This window comes from Silene latifolia, chromosome 10 (genome assembly GCF_048544455.1).
Source record: "Silene latifolia isolate original U9 population chromosome 10, ASM4854445v1, whole genome shotgun sequence".
NCBI classification, from domain to species: domain Eukaryota; kingdom Viridiplantae; phylum Streptophyta; class Magnoliopsida; order Caryophyllales; family Caryophyllaceae; genus Silene; species Silene latifolia.
The window spans coordinates 15,261,277-15,281,851 of record NC_133535.1 but is presented as its reverse complement, the minus strand read 5'-3'; the positions used below and the strand labels follow the sequence as shown (position 1 = coordinate 15,281,851).

The window sequence follows — 20,575 nt, the reverse complement described above, 5'->3', positions numbered from 1 at the left end:
TAACAAATACGGAATGTTACATTCTGCCCTCCTAAAAATAAACTTCGTCCCGAAGTTTTAGCTCTTCTTTACTTAACCCAATTAACTACAACTAATAACTACCTGTGAACACAAATGTATAACACTATATAATCATCTGAGAGCACCATCATCCTTCCATCTCAATTCCGATCTCAAACTCAACATGAACTCATTAACCAAGGTCGCACTGGACCGCAAGCATAACTCGGCACAAAGGCCCCACAACTCATAACTCAATACCAGCAGTTTAATCACACTCTCCTTTTACACGTCAACCAACTAACTGAAGTAGGAACAACACATATGGAACTCATTTGTATAGGTACCCCACAACTAAACATCAACTTGGTCGGCTATAATCTACAAACAAGTGCAAATTAAGCATCAAGATTTTACAATCCTCCCCAACTAGAAACATGGTTACGTCCTCGTAACCCTCATTATTATAACAACGGTCTCAAACTACTGCTAACAACTTAAAAGGATAAAAGGTTCTCAACTCACGTTCCAGATAACTAGTTCTTACCAAAAACAATCGATATACAACTCTTTCAAGGATGCTACCGTTACTGGTAAAATCATTAGTAATTATTCACCTCACCAATCATTGTAATTTTCATACTTTAGAATATAGGGGATCAATCATCATAAGGAAAGGATTAAGGTCAACACTTTGGTAATTCGATCTTATTAAAATTTATAACCTAATAGGTCCAATCCAACTTTCCTTCACACAATTGTACAAGTTCAGGTCAATACACACAGAATCACCGATAACAAATGAAGACAACCAGTTTCGCAGTACTTATCGTCCCAAAATATTTTCAATCCTCATCGCAAAGGTTTGGTACTTATTCATAAATGACGAATGCCATTGATTGGCAAATTTTATAACTTATTGGTCGAGTCACACAAGTGATTAAGCAACGGTATTGGAAAGGTAACATACAAGACTATCATACATAAATTTTGTTCTTTGTATTAATATATTTAAACTGCACCCAACACAATGACATACAAGGTTAATGTATTTAACGACACCAATTTTTTACAATTATTCGTTACCTGTCATGCTAATATCAACTTACCATGTTAACACGTAACTCACTTAAATCACCACATCACATTTCCCGTTTCGACATTCGTAACCAACCACAACCCACCAATTCGCTATGTGAACGCACAACATGACTAACTTGACCCACCACTTGTGACTCCGTTCTAATTTCATTACTCCAGACTTAGCAACTATCAGGAAACCATTCAACCAGACACTAGCTGGAAATCTCATTCCTAGTTTATACTCACTCGACAAAATTTTACCTCATTTTCAACACTTTTACTTTAATACTGGACGGTGAATAATTTTCCTAATCATAAATCTTATAACAGAGCCGTCATAGAATCCACTTACGGCTTACTACGAAACCCAAAATCAGGTAAACTTAATTCAATTCCTTTAAACAAAACAAGCTTGGGTGTCGACTCATATATTATAATCTTACAGATTCAGCTTATTCATTTCAGTCCTATCTTTACTAATGAACGACTATTACCTCAACATCAGGGTTTTAGTTGTGCTTCTTTACTCAGTTATATTCACGGCTCAATTAAACGTACTTTAACGACTATCCTTTAAACCAACGTGTATCATGTGAATCAGCAAATAGTTATCCCATTATAATATTGCCAACATAGTTATCATAAACAATCTTTATTAAAATATAATTGATTTTACAAGTTATCCCATTATAATATTGCCAATAGATTTTACAAGTTAGAAGACCATTTGTATTTTTTTTAAGTTGTAAATTATGGCGAAGTTGACAAATGGAAGTTGTGAATCCCTGCTGATTTATCTTCTCATATTATATTTTTGGTTTGTACAAAAAATAATATTATTATCTTAACTCTTACTAAGAGATGGATGCGGCCGGAGGTTGGAAGATGGAAAGTTAATGTCGACGGGGCACTGTTGCCCTAGAGAGAGAATGGGATATGAGTGGTGGTCCGTGGTAGTGAGGGTGAGGTGAGTTCGTGCGGTTGTTCTCCAAGTCAGGCTTGAGAGCCGAGTGTTGTGGAAGCTAGAGCTGCAGAGCAAATGGGTTTGGAAGTAGTGACCTTGGAGTCTTACTCTTTGAACTTTATAAATGTCTTGAAGAAGAAAGTCATACAGCATAGTTTGAGTGAATATGTGAGGGGATTCTATTTTAAATATTGTATCATCTGATTTTATGGCTGGTTATGTTTTTCAAAAAATGTGACAAAGTACATATCCAAATTGCCCAGGACATGGAGAGAATTGGAACTTTTGAGACGTAATTCATGTAGAGTATTTTTTTTTACTGTTGGTTTACATTAGAGAGTCTGAGATATAAATTGTTGGTACGTCGGATGTAGACAAACGCGATGGTACAAATATTGCACAACAAATTGTTACTTAAATGTGTAAACATCTTTTGGGTTAGTTTATTTTACATTAGAATTAGTATGAAATCACTAGCAATAAATTCTAAAGGTACCGTGATTTTTCACGGGTCACAAAACTAGTTAAAGATAATATCATTTCTATGAAACCATGCATTCCACCAAATAAAAATAATCTTAATGAAATCATCTTTTGGAATTAAATCTTTAAGGAAATTATGTTTCGTTATAAATAAAACTCTGGCTTGTAATATTACCATAATTCGACAAAAACTCGTTGAAACTAATAATGTTCAGGTCTTGGATGATAGACCCAATCAAGGGACACTCGTAAAAAAAATGGTTTTTGTTTTCAATAGGATTGTTGCAGAGAACACAATGAGGTGGGACATCAATATGACTCTTGAAAAGTCTACTTTTCGTTGGAAGGCCGTCAACACAGGCTTTCGAAAGGAAAAATTTCAATTTTGGAGGAATAATCAATTTCCAAATCCACTGAAATTCGCATTTGTCAAGAGTTTGATCGAACAAATCTTGCGTTAACCAAGTTGCTGTTTTGGTAAAGAAAATTCCATCTACGAACAACCCCCAAATGACGGTATACGGAATATCATTATGTGGAGTGGAATGTTAGTAATCGATTAACGGTATAAATTGATATGATTGGTTTTATAATAGAACAGCCTAAGAGCAATTCCAATGGCAAGCTACAAGACCTTGTAGTTTGCCTTGCCCCATATTTTTTTTTCTAAGCAAAAAAACTTTCAAACTACAATACTCTTCAATGGTAAGGTACAATAGATGTAGCTTAAAATGTCTCACTAACAAATAAATATTATAATACAAATTATTTTATTGTTTTTTAATTATTAATTTTATTATTTTGAAGGTCAAGCTACGTAGCTTGACAAGGCTACACCCGCTCGTAAGCAGGACGTACGTTTGTACTCCAATGGTAAGTATACTGCTTGATAATTTACAATATTTGCAAGCAGATCCTTAAATGCAACCATTGGAGTTGCTCTAATGTGAATATGTATGATGACATGTGAGTATGAATTGATATGATTGGGCATTTGTTTCGCGAATGGGTATGAGTTTGGAATCGGCAATCATACATGGGTTGTATAGGGTTAGAACATCATTCCTCATTCCATGTGTTTGTTTCAATTCCGAGTGCCGAGTGGTATATGTTTTAAACTCAATTAAAGCTAAAATATATAAAATATAATATTTTAAATAATATTTTTAAATATTATAAAATCATGAAAATAAATATTTAATCAAACAATTATATAAAAGTTCTTTTACAATATTGCTACATTTTTTTTTTCACATTTTTTTTTTTGTTTTAATGTGATACCCATATGCATCAATCTCATACCCACCCCCCTCCTTGGATATGAGAAATTCATATTTCATGGGTTTTAGTTATGGTATAAAACCCTTATGTTTGACAAACACTTGGTATGGACCTGACTCATTCCAAACATATACCTTATACCTTTTTTGTTCGAACCAAACATCGAACTGTTTTGAGAATTGTTTTCATATTGCTTTATTAAGAATGTTTTCAAAACGTTTTGGTTAGGTATGGTTTGAAAAGTATGATGTTGGATTGTGGAACCATTTGTCTCCTATGATCGGATTTAAAATGGTTTTATGGTGATGGTATGTATAACTTAGCCTGCAAAAGTACATAACCAACCCCATGTCGAATAGAAGCAAGCCCTACAACCAATCCCGCAGCAATAACGAAATTGGCAGAAATCAGTGGATAATGGATTAGTTGTTGCTATATTGTCTACCTATACATAACATCTACAAATGCGTACATCTACAATTAGGGTTGATCATTGGTACAAATCGAACCGGAATGAAGACTGAAAAAATAAATTTAGTTGACCGAAGTGCAAAGACCGAACCTAAAAGGTTCAGTCTTGGACCGGACCAACCCCGAATTTTTGGTCCAGCCCATTTTGTGGCCGAAATAGATCGAAAAGTACGATTTGTCGCTAATTCGTATCTGATTATTGAATTTTAAATTCATCTAAAAGCTAATAACATAGGTATTTGAAATATTACTTAGTTTAAATAATTTATGTAATTGAGCTTATAATGAGATTTTAGCATAAAATATTCGACTCACTTAGGGGTCGTTTGACAGCCCCTTACAAAGTTTCAATAAATAGACGATGAAAGCCATATATTGCGGTCCATTCGGTCTAGACTTGAAATAACCTGGCTTAGATCGAACCGAAAACCGAAACTTCAAAAAATAAGGATCGGAACCATACCTCTTAACTTGCTCACCTCTATCTACAATATGGGCTAGATTTATGTTATTTAGGCCCTTTATTTTGGCCGTTGGTTGAATTTTGACATTGAATACCTCATCTCAATGGTGACCTGGTAAAATCAATTCGACCTATATCCAACCCGTCATTCAAACTAAGGACTCGAATATGACCCAAACCAATATACCTCGATCCGAATATTTAATGTTGCAAGTTGTTATCCATGATGAACTTGATAAAAACAAACTCGAAGATAGCACGAAATCAAAATAACTCAACCCAATCTAATCCGAGTTATTGCAGACTTAAAAATGACTTAAATTAACCCAACCCGAGCATGAAAATGGAGAGGTGCAAATGTCCAATGGGCCTTGACGAAGAGGTCACCAAAAACCCTAGAGAAGCTCATTTCTTAGGAATCTATAAATTCCCGAACCCGCCTCTCCGTTAACGCATCCACAATTCTTCATCGTCCGATTCTTCATCCTTCTTCCACTCCGTTCCGTATATTTCTCCTTCTCCAAGCTCCCAGGTATTTATTTTCATTCGATTTTTACACAAATCCTTGTTTGTAAGGCGGAAATTTGATCATAAGAAGGTTTTTGGTAATCGTTTTCGTTTTTAATTGATGTTTTTTCGTTAAAATTAGTTATCGCTTGATTAAATCTTATTTAACGATTTGTTCATAACTGTTTGTGTTTCTATGACGATTTGTTCCAAAAAAATTAGAATTGCATATGAAATTGATGATAGTGATTCATGATGTATGATTGTAAGATGTACTAAGTGACCCTCCAAAATTGAATCAAGGCTGGAATCTCTGATGGGCTCTTTCTCTTTCATTTTCGATACACGAAATCGAGCCGTAGAGAATTGGTTATTCATTTATTTGATGCCATAGGCCTTTGATGTGGGGGCACTTTGGTCTCTTCGTCGTATGCCTGATTACTATATCTTTTCTTGGGCAATTCTAATTCCCCATCCACGTGATTTGTTTACATAGTCTATTTTCAGGTGTTTCATTCATTTGTTTACCTTTCCATCTAAGATGTTTCTAAAGTGTAGTTTGACCACACACATTCATTATTGTTCATTAACCATAAAGGTACTCCCTTGCGACGGTAATTTATTATTTGATCGGACAGGCCGAGCCCTTGATAATTACCCATCCCATGCGACCTATGCAACCTAAGTAATTTATATGGCGATATTTCTATTATTATTTGATTGGATAGGCCTAGATAATTACTCATTACCCATCCCATGCGACCTATGCAACCTAAGTAATTTATATGGCGATATTTCTATTATTATTTGATTGGATAGGCCTAGATAATTACTCATTACCCATCCCATGCGACCTATGCAACCTAAGTAATTTATATGGCGATATTTCTATTATTATTTGATTGGATAGGCCTAGATAATTACTCATTACCCATCCCATGCGACCTATGCAACCTAAGTAATTTATATGGCGATATTTCTATTATTATTTGATTGGATAGGCCTAGATAATTACTCATTACCCATCCCATGCGACCTATGCAACCTAAGTAATTTATATGGCGATATTTCTATTATTATTTGATTGGATAGGCCTAGATAATTACTCATCCTATGCAACCTTCCAAGTAATTTATGTGGCGGTATTTTTATTATTATTTGATTGGATAGGCGGTATTTCTATTATTATTTGATTTGATAGTACTCATCCTATGCAACCTAAGTAATTTATATGGCGGTATTTTTCTATTATTATTTGATTGGATAGTACTCATCCTATGCAACTTCCAAGTAATGTATTTCTATTATTATTTGATTGGATAAGCTGCCTTTTGATATTCTTTATCTCTAGATGATTGCACATTGTGTTAATGTATTTGCTTAACGGAATATTTGTGTCAGGGGCTTTGGACTAACCTGTTTCGATCTGTGTGTGAGCAGTTCCAGTGGAAGTTGTGTGTGTTGTTTATATTTGGTGTGATGAAATGAATGTCTTTTTAACAGGTTGTATTTACTGTAAGCATGTCTCATCGGAAATTTGAGCACCCAAGACATGGTTCTCTGGGATTTCTTCCAAGGAAAAGGGCATCCCGTCAAAGGGGGAAAGGTACTTTGAAGACTATAATTTGTACATTTATCGCCTTTTAACATTCTTGACGACAAATAGACAATGACTTGTTTATCTGCCTTTTATGCTTGTGTTTGGTCTCATTAGTTTGACTCTTTAAATTTGTTAGACCCTAAACTGTAAAATACTGTTCTTACCTCTATAGTTAGTAACGTTGATATTTTTAGGAATCATGGTATTATAAGGTATGTTTAAGGATGCAAACCCTATTAGCCTTTAGTGTACCCTTTGTTTAGTTCAGTGCAAATCGCTATGTTAGGTATCAATGGTTTCTAAGTCGTGTTAGTGCAGTACATTATTCTGCTTTGACTCATGATGTTGGATCCCCGTAAACTTATCGAAACTGTTTTCCTTTTATAATCTTTCTCACTTCATTTAGTACTTCCTCCTCCGTGGTCATTAGTCCACCTTTGGTTTTGGCACAAAGACCAAGAATAGGAGAGGGGATCATTTGGGTGTGTTGATGACTTGATGTTGGGTGACAAGTGTATTCCGAATATAGAAATGTAAACAAATGATTGAGACACCCATAAATGGGATAGATAAACAAATGACTGGGACGGAGGGAGGGAGTACTTGTCAATATTCTTCCTTATTTTCATTTGTATGCATGAAATTTCATCTTTACTGTTCTTTTGTTGATGGTATCCGTTAGTTGTTACTGAATCATTGTGCTCTGCAGTGAAGGCATTCCCCACAGATAATCAGGAGAAGCCTTGCATGTTAACTGCCTTTATTGGCTACAAAGCTGGAATGACACACATAGTCAGAGATGTTGAAAAACCCGGATCAAGTGAGTCAAAATAATTACTTTAAGTCCGCAATTGTTGAAGTTTGAACATTGTCTGCTAATAGCTGTTAGTTTGTGCTAATTGAGTCTATTCTAAACTTTCAGAATTACACAAGAAAGAGACATGTGAGGCAGTCACCATTGTAGAAGTTCCGCCAATGGTAGTGGTTGGAGTAGTTGGTTATGGCAAAACGCCTCGTGGCCTTCGAACTGTAAATACAGTGTGGGCACAACACCTGAGCGAGGATGTGAAAAGAAGATTCTACAAAAACTGGTGCAGCTCCAAGAAAAAAGCTTTTACCAAGAACGCTGCCAAGTATGAGACTGAACCTGGTAAACGGGAAATCTGTTCCCAGTTGGAGAAAATGAAGAAATATTGCTCAGTAATTCGTGTCATTGCTCACACCCAGGTAACACTTTTGCTAATAGATAATTTCTCAATCCTCATGGGATCTGGTTACAAATAATTTCTTCCTGCTCTTGAACCTATTGACAAGTTTTCTGTTTCTTACATCCTTAATTTTTATTTATTATGTGTATGGTGTCATTCAGATCAGAAAAATGAAAGGGCTAAAGCAAAAGAAGGCTCACATGATGGAGATACAAGTGAATGGAGGCGATGTGGCTAAGAAAGTGGATTATGCCTACAGTCTGTTTGAAAAGCAGGTTCCTGTTGATGCTGTTTTCCAAAAGGATGAGATGATTGACATTATTGGTGTGACCAAAGGTAAAGGTTATGAGGGTGTAGTGACCCGTTGGGGAGTAACACGTCTTCCTCGCAAGACGCATCGTGGGCTTAGGAAGGTTGCTTGCATAGGAGCCTGGCATCCAGCTAGGGTTTCATATACAGTTGCCAGGGCTGGGCAAAATGGATACCACCACCGTACTGAGATGAACAAGAAGATTTATAGAGTCGGAAAGGCTGGTACCGACTCACATTTAGCCATGACTGACTATGACAGGTTTGCCTCCCCTATTCAATCCAGTTCTCACCTTCGGTTAAAACTAAAAACTTTGAATCAGTTATACATAGCTCTAGTACAATTTGTAATGTGTGGATTTTTGCACTTTCAGGACTGTGAAGGAGATTACACCAATGGGTGGATTCCCCCATTATGGTGTCGTGAAAAACGACTACCTCCTTATTAAAGGATGCTGTGTGGGTCCGAAGAAGAGAGTTGTGACATTGCGACAGTCGCTAGTGAAGCAGACGTCCAGGATGGCTTCGGAGGTAATCAATATCAAGCATATTGATACTTCCTCTAAGTTTGGGCATGGTCGTTTCCAGACTAGCGAGGAGAAGGCGGTTCAATTTGGACGGTCCACGCCTACTGCTGCGCGCTGAGGGAGAGGCTGAGTTACTTGTTTACTTAGAATTTTAATAGAGCAAGCTTTTTAGGTCCTACATTATGCTTGGTTTTTGCACTTTTTTTTCCGAATTTTCTTGCTGTTTGGTTAGACTGAAGTTTTAAGTTCCCTTTTTTTTCGTCACTCTAGTACTCGGTATTAATAACGCTTTTATACGTGAATGCAGTTATCAGAACATCAATCTAAGCTTTTATATTTCCTCTTCAATCTAAGTTTTATACGTTACTGCAATTTTCTTAATGGCGGAAATATTTGAATTATTTTCTTGTCTCTCTATAATTCGACAATCATCCATCAACATCAGTGATGACATTGTCATTGCGGTACTGGTAGTACCTGGCTTCTCTTCTTAAGTTTCTAGCTCACTAACAAGTATCAACCTTAGTTTCATAGTAGGTAAGGTAACGCTGTGATTCTTGCACAAAAAAAAAGACCGAAGGCGTTCGAGTTATTGGCTCGTTTGATCTGGCAGCATTCATGAGTCGCTCGTTCAACTGTCCCTCGGAGACACGATCGAGAAATGCCATTACCAGGGTAACCTCCGTCCTTTCTTTATCTCGGTCTCACCCAACAAGATATGGCTCAGCCAAAAAATGTGAGCGCCCTTCATATGTTGTGCGAGGAAGTGGGGTGCACTTTCAATCGTAGACAGCACGAACCGTCTTCGCCACCATCTTCTAAATAGTTAATGCGACTAATCTTAGTGATTGAAAACAAAGATTTAAAGATGGTTTATTGTCAATCTAGGCTCACATAACGGAAGAGAGTAGCATACCACTGCTCGAGGGCAGATGAATTAAGTAACATTTTTGTCGGTACAAAATTACAAGGGAAGAGCAGTACATATAGGAAACCCAAAAATACCGATACCCTATATTATTAAAACCGTAAAGAAGCTATGGCAAAATCTGATTAAAGTCGCATCACTGAACAATATGATATCCATGAAAACTCGCAAAATTATTACTACACATCCCAAAACTGTCATCCTTTATATCAGAGATCTGCGCGAGGTAAGGAATGGCCCATTTAGACAAGTAAATCTCCCACCATCCTGAGGACTGCATCACTTCAACTGCTGCTCCAATGACGAGCTATGGTCGATTGTCCTATGTTCCATGTATGTCGCTGACATCAAACCTTACACGGAAAGCTGAACGATAATTAATCTACTCAGTAACTGAGTGCAACATTTCAGGGTCATTGAACATCACTTGTTCATCAGTAATTTCGACTGCTTTTTCACCCAATCCAGTAAGAAGCGACCTATAATATTCATCTTGTAAGCAACCCGTATGAGTCAGCAACCCAACAATTTCCTCCTTGCAAGCTTGGTTGTCTTCTTGGTCGCATAGCTCTAGAAAGGCGTTCACATTTGAAGGTTTTAGCCTCCATTTCATAGCACCCTCTTCTGATACGGCTTCTTTGAAGCAAGCTAATGCTTCCGATATTCTCCTTTCTTTAAGATGAGCTTCTCCGAGAATCTCCCATGAGGTTGCATTTGGTTTTCCCCCCGCTTCAATCATATGGTCAAAGAATCCTTTGACTTTTTCGAAGGGTTCTTTCTTGACATACCACCCGATAAGAAGATTTCCAACTTTTGGGTCGTATGAGGTCTTCACCGGAAGCCATTCCTCGTAAAGTTTCTCGGCTCCCTCAATGTCCCCCAACCTAACAAGTGAAGAGATGACGGAATGATATCCCCAATTAGGAATGTTTGACATAACCGATTTGTACACGTTCCACACACGGTAGACCTCATCTCGATTTCCCAAACTACCATATAAACTTATAAGATAATGATATGGCATTTTATCACGGCCTGTGATTCTAGTCTCGAGGTTTTTCAGGCATTGTTCCGCCTTTTCAAGTTGACCCATTTTAACATACATCGCAGCCATGGTACTGAAAGTGGTCCAATTAGGAACAATAGTCGGGTCCAAACTCATTTCTTGAAATACTTGCTCCATTGCTTCGGCTGAACCTTGAGAACCACGAGCAGATAGCCAAATATTGTAAGTGTACAAATCAAGCGGTATACTTTTCTGTTTCATCTCAGAAATCAAACCATCAACTTTGTCGAGTTCATTCAGTTTCATGTAAAGGGTCATCATCACATTATAGGGAAGCGGCTGAACAGCATGACCTCTATTTCTCATTTCTTCCATCAAATTCTCGGCTTTGTCTCTTAATTTAGCTCCAGCATAGGCATTCAGAAGAGCCCCATATATTCGCTTATCCTTCAGTGTATCGGGTACCCTTGTGTAATAATCTTCCGCATATGTAACTCCATGCACTTTGGCGATCAAATCTAATTGGATAGCTGTATCACTGCTGGATAGTCTATACCTTTCTATTCTGTTGTTCATCCATTCATAGACCTACACATAATGGAAACGATCATAAATGCTAAAAAGACTCCTAACAACAACAACAACATCAGAGCCTTAATCCCAAAATGATTTGGGGTCGACTGACATGAATCATCCTTTAGAACCGTCTATGGGTGAACGCACGCCTCAAAATGCGAAAATATAGAAAAGAAAAAGTGAAAAACAAAAGGGGAGTGAAACATAATACTCCCTTTGTCCCGGTCATTTGTTGTCCTTTTCCATATTCGGGTGTCTCAGTAAGTTGTTGTCCTTTCTATTTTAAGAATGAACTTCATGAACAATTTGATCATTCACATTCAATTTGTTCCACTTGTCATTTAGTAATTGGTCCCTTCCTTTTTCCTTGGTCTTTGCGCCAAAACCAAAGGACAACAATTGACCGGGAAGGTGGGAGTACAAAAGAAGGGTATAAAGACCCCTGAAGACAAAAATTTACTGGGTATCTGCGAAGGTCCCCTGCATTTCAGTAAAAAACACTTGACAACATATAGTGAAGTCGTAAACATTTGATACAATTCTCAACCTAGTTTTCCATTATCAGCCATTCGGAGACAGCCTCTTTGGAATTCGTACATCCAACTTAGCCCACCATCTGCAGCAGCCCTTGATGCACTAGGGACTAGGGTAATGTTGTACGAATCACAAGTTATTCACAATGAGAAAGACAAAGAAAACAGAAGAATCGAGACAGATGCAATCATGGACCCAGTAAAACCAACATAAATTAGTCCATACGGATGTCATTCATATAAACTCCCATGATATAATTCTAGAAACGCTCAACAGTGAGCATTCTTATTAAATAGAATTCTTCAAAATCTTGCCAGCTTTAACAAAGCCTTAAAATATAGAAATTGCACTTTCAAACCTTGTAAGTGATATGCCTTCTCCCACACCGATATAAGACGAGTTAAAGATACCTAAACACTCCAGTTTGATGCGTGTGTCATTCCTAACATTCAATTCCGACACTATAACACACTGACACTTCATCTTAGGCCAAAATCACACAACTTTCTTATAATGTTACCCTAGTCGACACTTACAGCCGAGTTGGAGTCACATTAACTCAAATTCCAAAGATGAAAGATAATCCAAGATGACTTGGAACCTACATCTATCTTCAATCAACTATCAGACCAATAAATAATTTCAGATAACACCATACTAAATCCATCAAGCAGCATACTAAAGCACAAAATTTCAGAACCCTGTGAACAGATACTGTTTATCTGTTACTCAAATTGAGCAATTTCATCAAGAGACACTACTACTCAAGTTCTCAAAATAAACCCTCTAGAATCTAGATAAGATAAGACAAGCCAGTGGCGTAACCACGATTTATACTTGAGGGGCAAAAAATTCCAGCAGGGACAGAACCAGTTTTATACCTAAATTAGCAAAATATTCGAACATTCAACCTAAAACTTGTAAACATTTCATTGTCCAGTATGGACGAGTGCCCTACTAACCCCCTAGTTCTGTAACTGTGATGAGATAATAAGACAAGACAAAGACAGTGGCATAACCAAGATTTATACTTAGGAGGGGACGAAAAATTCCAGCAGGAGCAGAACCAGTTTTATAACTAAATTAGCAAAATATTCGAAAATCCAACCTAAAACTTGTAAACACTTCCCTGTCTACTGAGGGTGAGCGCCCCTACTAACCCCCCTTAATTCCGCCACTGAGATAAGATAAGATACAAACAAGTAAACAAAAAATAACAAATTTTTAAACATTTCATTGTCTACTGAGGGCGAGCGCCCCTACTAGTCCCCTTAGTTCCACCACTAAGATAAGATAAGATACAAATAAAAAACTTGTAAGCATTTAATTGCCTACTGAGAGCAAACGCCCCTGCTAACCCCCTTAGTTCCGCCACTGAGATAAGATAAGATACAAACTTGTAAACATTTCATTGTCTACTGAGGGTGAGCGCCCCTGCTAACCCCTTTAGTTCCGCGACGGAGATAAGATAAGATAGAAAGAATACCTGAAGAGCAAGTTTATATCTCTTAAACTTTCGAAGCTCTTTAGCAATCCTACAAAGTTCCCATTTAGAAATCTTTTTGCCTTCATTTTCACACTGATTAAGAACAGAAGCAACATTCATTTGAGGATCTTCTGCCATGGTTGAAATCCTCTTGAAGATATTGTTCCATTTAAGCAAGGGTCTTTTCTCATAATCCATAGTTCCATAGTTATGAATCTGTGATATTGAACATTTTATGGAAATGGTGTTCAATTTATGTGTTCTGAGTATTGGGAATGATGCAAAGGAGGAAGACCCATGTGGGAAAGAGATTGGTGAGGATAGAGGAAGAGGGTGTGGTGATGATGGTGTAAGGGTTGATTGTAGGATCATTTTGGGTTGTTTACTCAAGGTTTTAAGGGGTTTTAATGGAGGTTTTTGAGGGGAAAGGTGGGATCTTTTTTTTTTTTTTTTTTTTTGAGGAAAAACCCCCAAAGGGGATTACTTAATTAACGATAAATCAAACAACGCAGCCGAGTTCGCCATCGGCGGTAAAACATTCAACCAATCTACTCTACCCTCGATCCTAGGAATCGCATGAGCTAAAGCATGAGCGACACTATTGTTCAAACGATTAGTGTAAGACCATGAAACTGAAAGAAAACTATTACAAATAATAAAAATGTCATCTAAAACTTGTGCCAGAATACTTCGTCCAGATCGCTTCTCCTTCAACGCCTCGATCACCTGAAGACAGTCACTTTCCACCACCACTTTCTGGGCTCCTCTCCTCGCAGCTTCCTGTAAGGCATCCAAAATAGCAACCGCTTCCGCAACCCATGGCTCCCAAGCAACATCTCTTGCAATCGAAACACCCCATAAAACCGAACCATCACTATCTCGACATACAATACCCGTTCCAACCCCTTCACCCTCCTTTACTCCCGCGTCGACATTTAATTTAACCTCCCCTTTTAGTTTGCAGAAATGTTGGAATTGGAAGACTTGGAAGTGCAGATGGTAGATTGGTGGGGAGAAGATAAGTGTATCCGGTATCCGGTATCCGGTATCGGGTATCGGGTATCGGGTATCGCGACGTGTATAACCGTTTTATACAAGACTTGATGATTTTATAAAAAGTTTAGATTAGATACTATTTTTTTTTTTTTTTTTGGTACATATGAGGGGCAAAGCCCCATGATTAATTGTTATTAGCTATTACACGAGGAATTGTTACCCCAAAAATATCCTCGCGAAGAATGGAACGCATCTCATCTAATGGAGAGTCTAAATATACCGGAATGGTACTAGAATGAACACCTCGATTAGCTAGACAATCCGCAGCTCTGTTAGCTTCTCTATAAGTATGTTCAAGCTTGACCGTCCAGTGATTCTCCTTGATTAGCTCTCTGCATCGTCTAGCGATAAACTTCAAATTGTTGCTTAATAGCTGGTTCTCGTTAATGATCTTGACACATGGGGAATTATCCATGTGTATTAGGAGCTTGGTAATCCGGAGAGACTTTGCTCGTTCCAACCCGCAGAGGAGGGCTAGGAGCTCGGCTTTCATGGACGTGCAAATTCCACACGAGAAATAGTAAGCCGAAATGAAATTACCTGTTTCGTCTCGGAAGTCAATTAGAAGATTAGATACTATGAATAAGTATCATTTTTATAGTAAGTAAAGTCAATTAGAAGATTAGATATGGTGCTTGTATTACTTATCAAGAACTTATTAAACAAAAAATTTCTGACTTAGGTTTACAAAATATCAACTTTGTAATTTCAACAAGAATGAGGATTTTAAGTCTATTAGTGGCTTAATTACAGATGAAGATAACAGATTTCTTATAGGTAATATTAGTAGGGAAGAGGTTAAACAAACTGTGTTTAGTTTAGCTGCAGATAAATGCCTAGGTCCCGATGGATTTCCTGCAGAGTTTTATCAAAAATACTGAGATATTGTAGGAAATGCTGTCACTAAAGCAGTTTTAGCATTTTTCCATTCTGAGAAATTACTAAAAGAAATGAATCATACTTTCATAGCATTGATTCCTAAAATTGAAAATCCTCAAACAGCAAACCACTTTCGCCCGATTAGTCTTTGTTCAACAATTTATAAAATTATTGCAAAAATCTTGGCTAATCGTCTTCGAAGTGTCTTGCATAAGATTATACACCCGTTTCAAGGTGCTTTTACACCTAATCGCTTCATTCAAGATAATATTCTTTTAGCACACGAGATTTTTAACTCGTTTAAACGTAAAAAAGGCAAAGGAGGTTGGATTGCAATCAAACTTGATATGGAGAAAGCATACGACAGACTAGAATGGAATTTTATCGAGGAAACTTTTAAGCAAATGGGTTTTAATGCTAAGTGGATTTCATGGATTATGGCATGTATAAACACTGTTTCTTACTCAGTGTTAGTAAATGGAACACCGGGAGATGTTTTTAGACCCACTCGAGGTATTCGACAAGGAGACCCACTTTCGCCACATATATTTATTATATGCGCCGAGATTTTAGCAAGATCTCTACAAAAAAATAGTGATGTTAGCTCTACTGATATTGGTATTAGAATTGGATCCGGGGTGGAGAAAATTCCGTTTCTCACTTTTGCGGATGACACTATCATTTTCGCTAAAGCCTCTAACCAGAGTTGTAGAACTATTAAGTCTATATTAGATAAATTTTGCACGATTTTCGGGCAATTTGTTAATTTAGACAGATCCACCTTTCAATGCACTAGAAATACTGAGCGTTCTGTTCGTGAATCATTTAAAGGCATTCTTCATATGAACGAGGAAGCTCATTTGGATAAGTATTTAGGATGTCCTATAATTGAAAGCAGAGTGACTAAAAATACTTTCGAAAACATTATTCAATCTTCTTGCACTCAATTATCGAAATGGAAAGCGAATTCTCTATCTCAAGCAGGTAGACTAGTTCTTGTCAATGCTAATTTATCCGCGAAGGGAACTTTTCAGATGCAAAGCTTCCTCCTCCCTTCACCGATCCATAATAGATTAGATAAAATTAATCGAGATTTTTTTTGGAATAAGAATCCTTCCCAGCGTTCTCCTAATTTGGTTGGTTGACATAAAGTTTGTTTACCAAAGTCGGTTGGTGGTTTAGGAATTAAATCTTCTGAAGCAGCTAATAAAGCTCTTCAAATGAAACTTTTATGGAAAATTCTTATGGATAAGGAAAATATATGGGTCAAAGTGGTATCTAAAAAATACTTGAGAAATTGTTCACTCTTTGATCATAAGCCTAACTAAGCCTCTTCTTGGCAATGACGTAAACTAATGAGTCTTCGGACTCTATTTAGTAAAGGACTGAGATGACAGGTAGGTAATGGTAGCAACATTAAGTTTTGGTCTGATAATTGGGTTTTTTCACACCCGCTTACAAGCAGTATGGTTGATGATGATAGTAACCGTGATCTTAATCTTTTGGTTAAAGATTTCATAACCTCAGACAAGCAATGAGATATTTGTAAATTATCGAGTTTTGTAAATAACGATATTGTTAATCAGATTACTAACATTCCAGTGCCACATAATGATATTCCAGATACCCTTATTTGGGGGTTGTCCGTAGATGAAAATTTCTCTACCAAAACAGCAACTTGGTTAGCGCAAGGTTTGTTCGATCAAGTTCTTGACAAATGTGAATTTCAGTGGATTTGAAAATTGAATATTCCTCCTAAATTGAAATTTTTTCTTCGGAAAGCCTGTGTTGACGGGCTTCCAACAAAAAGTAGATTTCTCAAGAGTCATATTGATGTCCCACCTCATTGTGTTCTGTGCAACAATCCTATTGAAAACAAATATCATTTCTTTTACGAATGTCCCTTGATTGGGTCTGTCATCCAAGACTTGAACATTATTAGTTTCAACGAGTTTTTGTCAAATTATGGTACTATTACAAGTCAAAGTTTTCTAACGAAACTTAATTATCTCAAAGATTTAATTCCAAAAGATGACTTTATAAAGATTATTTTTATTTGGTGGAATGCATGGTTCCATAGAAATGATATTATCTTTAATAATGTTAATTTAAGTATCAGCAAACTTATTACTCTATGTAATAATAGCACTAAGACTTGAAATGTGACTAGATTTAAGAATCTCAAGAATCCCGAGGTAGAAGAGTCAGCTAGAAACAATTCTAGTAAGGAAGAGATTTGGTGGGAAAAACCTACAAACAGTTTCCTAAAGCTAAATTTTGACGGATCGAGAATAGAAGGTAATAAAGCCGCTTTAGGATATTCTATAAGAGATCACAATGGTAAAATCGTTTTGTTGGGAGCAAAAATGTGCGGATCCAATAGTATCCTTGTTGCGGAAGCACTTGCTTTAAAAGAAGGTATTTTAACAGCTAAATATTTAGGAATCTCAAAGTTAATTGTGGAGGGTGATAACTTATGTGTTATTAACTCGATTCGAGGTACTTGGCAAATTCCGTGGGAAATTTCTAGTATTATCAACGATGTGAAATTAGACCTTCATTTTTTCGATGAAGTGATAATTAAACATTGCTTTCGTGAAGCCAACAAGGTTGCTGACTTCATGGCTTCTGTTGGACATTCATGTCCAACTCTTTCGAGGTGGTTTGATAGCCGGTGGTTTCAACTTACCTCCCTCATTCGAAAGGATGAGATAGGTTGGTCCTACCCTAGATGATCAATCTAGTTTTCTTACCTAATAAAAAAAAAAAAAAGACTAGATATCAGATTTGAATAGATTACCGGTTACCATTGCCTCAAATCTCAATATCACCTTTGGAAAGAAATAGGAATTTGTGTTTTTTTTATGTAAAATGAGACACAAAGCCGGTACAATATAGGAAGGGAGAGGGGAATTTGATCCCGTGAATCATTGTAACAATATGTGAGTCTTAACCACTAGGCTAAGATAGAGATAAAAGTGGGTCGTGCTGGGTCGCGCCTCGTGCCAGCCCACCATGCCTAGAGGAGAAAATGACATGGCCCAGGCCTATGAAAATGGGCCAAGTGTCGTGCCAGTCAAATGGAAATAGTGGGCCAAGCACGGTCCACGGGCCATGCCTGTCGTTTCGTGCCGTGCTCGAGTGTGCTTTAACAATTCCTCCACTTTAATACAATTTCTTTGTATTTTGAGCGTGCCCAAGTGTGACGATCCGCACACTTGAACGCTTAGATTTATTTATGCTTATGTAATTTCATTTCCCTTGTACATTTGTAGTAAGTATTTTCTTAGTAGTTTTAGAATAGGTTTCCATAAATAGGTATATCGCTATTCTGAACTAAACTTGTAAAATCAATGTTTCCTGCTACCAGGATGTAAATATCAAATTTCCCTCTTTAGGGAGTACTAGTGAATGAAAATCTACTTCCTACCTTGTGCCTTCGTATTGCTTGTTGTTGCTTTGTTGTGAACGACTCTTTGCCTTCACTTTACTAACAAGCCGTGTTTGCGGGATCGACACTAGGATCCCGACTCACACCCCGAGACCCGAGTATCGTGCTAGTGGGCGATCCCTCACTAGTACGAAGATCCTTGTCGCTTGCATTTTGCCTTGAGACGGGCAAGGGTGCGCGCCACGGTCCGGCAAAAGTAGCGGACCGTGACATTTGGTATCAGAGCCCGGTTTTCGGACGGGCGTCTGCAAGCCGCATTTGTTTATCGAGATCGAGAAAATGGGCGAAAAGATCGAGGACCGAGTGGATGCCTTAGAGGACGCAATCGACGTCAAGCTTCCCAAACTCGAGGACATCGTTATGCGGATGGCTGCGAGCCTCGAGGAGTTGCAAAAGACGGTTTGTGACCTTGAGACGAAGGTGGACGGGATGGACACCCGCATCCAAGCGATCAGTGGTGCGATCCCCGACGATCGGGAGAAAGAGATCAATCATCTGCATCGAAAGGTCGAGATGTTAGAGAACACTTGCGCCACGCTCGTGAAAGCGGTGGCCAATGACGGGAAATCTGTGGGGAGCCATAAGGTGAAGGCACCTCCACCTCGTGCCTACGATGGGGCGAGGGATTCGAAAGCGGTGGATAACTTTATCTTCGATATGGAGCAATACTTCCGAGTAAGTGGGCTCGACGAAGACGCGGAAGTTGTCACGGCAAGCATGTATCTAGTCGACGATGCCAAGATGTGGTGGAGGGCTAGGTACAAGGAAATCGATGCGGGCACGATTTCGGTGACATCGTGGGCCGACTTCAAGAGGATCTTGAAGGATCACTTCTACCCCGAGAACACGGAGTTTGTTGCTCGGAAGAAGTTGAAGGAAATCAAGCACACCAAATCAATCCGGGAATATGTGAGGGAATTCTCAGCGTGCATGCTCGAGATTAGCGAAATGTCCGAGACGTATAGGACATTCGAGTTCATTGACGGGTTGAAGAGGTGGGCACAACAAGAGGTCATGAGGCAGAATCCCAAAACTCTGTCTTCGGTCATATCGGCTGCGGAGCGCCTACTCGACTTTCACGGGGAGCGAGAGGCACCAAGAGTTGTGGCACCAACGGGGAATACTGGTGTGTCACAAAGTGGGTACAATGGACAAAGGCCACAAACAGCGCCATTTCAGTTGGGAGCAGTCGGTTCCGCTCACAAGGAAGTCAAGCCCAATCGGCGAGCACTACAAACTCGCCCTCAAGCTCGTCTTCGAAGGCGGGAAACTCTACTGCTTCCACGACGAAGAGACCGTTCGCGTGTTTTGTGTGCAAGGGTCCTCACAAGATGGCCGATTGTCCGAGCAAAGCGGAGTTCAATGCCATGTTCAAGGAGATGCCGAAAGGGGCTCAAGAACGTCTTGATGGGGCGTTGGCCGACTATCACCAAGAGTGTAAGGAAGACTCGAGTGATGGTGAAGACCAACCACGGATGGGCTCACTCCAACGGATCAGCGCGATGGGGAAATACGAAGATTCCTCCGCCAAGAAATCCAACGGGCTCATGTACGTGGACTTGATGGTGAATGGGAAGCAAGCACGAGCCTTGATCGACTCGGGCGCCTCCCATAACTTTGTTACGAAAGAGGAAGCGGATCAGTTGAGGCTAATTCTGCGGGATGCTAACAGCTGCCTGAAGCCGGTCAATGGGAAAATGAGTCGCGTCCAAGGAGTGGCTAAGAAGGTCGCGGTCCAAGTGGGTGAGTGGGCAGGGGAGCTC

General features: G+C 38.5%; 2 protein-coding genes across 2 annotated transcripts; one reads left to right on the top strand and one right to left on the bottom strand.

The window, feature by feature from the left end:
• Nucleotides 1-5,183: 5,183 nt before the first annotated feature.
• LOC141605245 (large ribosomal subunit protein uL3y-like) lies at nucleotides 5,184-9,244 on the top strand. The gene is made up of 6 exons (XM_074423940.1): nucleotides 5,184-5,277; nucleotides 6,756-6,858; nucleotides 7,562-7,672; nucleotides 7,775-8,079; nucleotides 8,222-8,631; nucleotides 8,744-9,244. The coding sequence occupies exons 2-6, from the start codon at nucleotides 6,774-6,776 to the stop codon at nucleotides 9,012-9,014; spliced, it is 1,182 nt and encodes a 393-aa protein (XP_074280041.1). The 5' UTR covers nucleotides 5,184-5,277; nucleotides 6,756-6,773; the 3' UTR covers nucleotides 9,015-9,244.
• A 547-nt stretch (nucleotides 9,245-9,791) lies between these two features.
• LOC141605246 (pentatricopeptide repeat-containing protein At1g02150-like) lies at nucleotides 9,792-13,891 on the bottom strand. Its single transcript, XM_074423941.1, has 2 exons — nucleotides 13,427-13,891; nucleotides 9,792-11,418 (listed from the first exon to the last, which is right to left on the bottom strand). Exons 1-2 carry the CDS (start codon nucleotides 13,796-13,798, stop codon nucleotides 10,207-10,209), a joined length of 1,584 nt encoding a protein of 527 aa, XP_074280042.1. The 5' UTR covers nucleotides 13,799-13,891; the 3' UTR covers nucleotides 9,792-10,206.
• Between the last annotated feature and the right edge of the window lie 6,684 nt (nucleotides 13,892-20,575).

Coding starts and splice junctions, on each gene's coding strand:
- LOC141605245 (XM_074423940.1), top strand. CDS start 6,774: ATGTCTCATCGGAAATTTGAGCACCCAAGACATGGTTCTCTGGGATTT. Junction 7,673..7,774: donor TGTTGAAAAACCCGGATCAA/GTGAGTCAAAAT, acceptor CTAAACTTTCAG/AATTACACAAGAAAGAGACA. Junction 8,080..8,221: donor GTGTCATTGCTCACACCCAG/GTAACACTTTTG, acceptor GGTGTCATTCAG/ATCAGAAAAATGAAAGGGCT.
- LOC141605246 (XM_074423941.1), bottom strand. CDS start 13,798: ATGATCCTACAATCAACCCTTACACCATCATCACCACACCCTCTTCCT. Junction 11,419..13,426: donor GATATAAACTTGCTCTTCAG/GTATTCTTTCTA, acceptor CATTATGTGTAG/GTCTATGAATGGATGAACAA.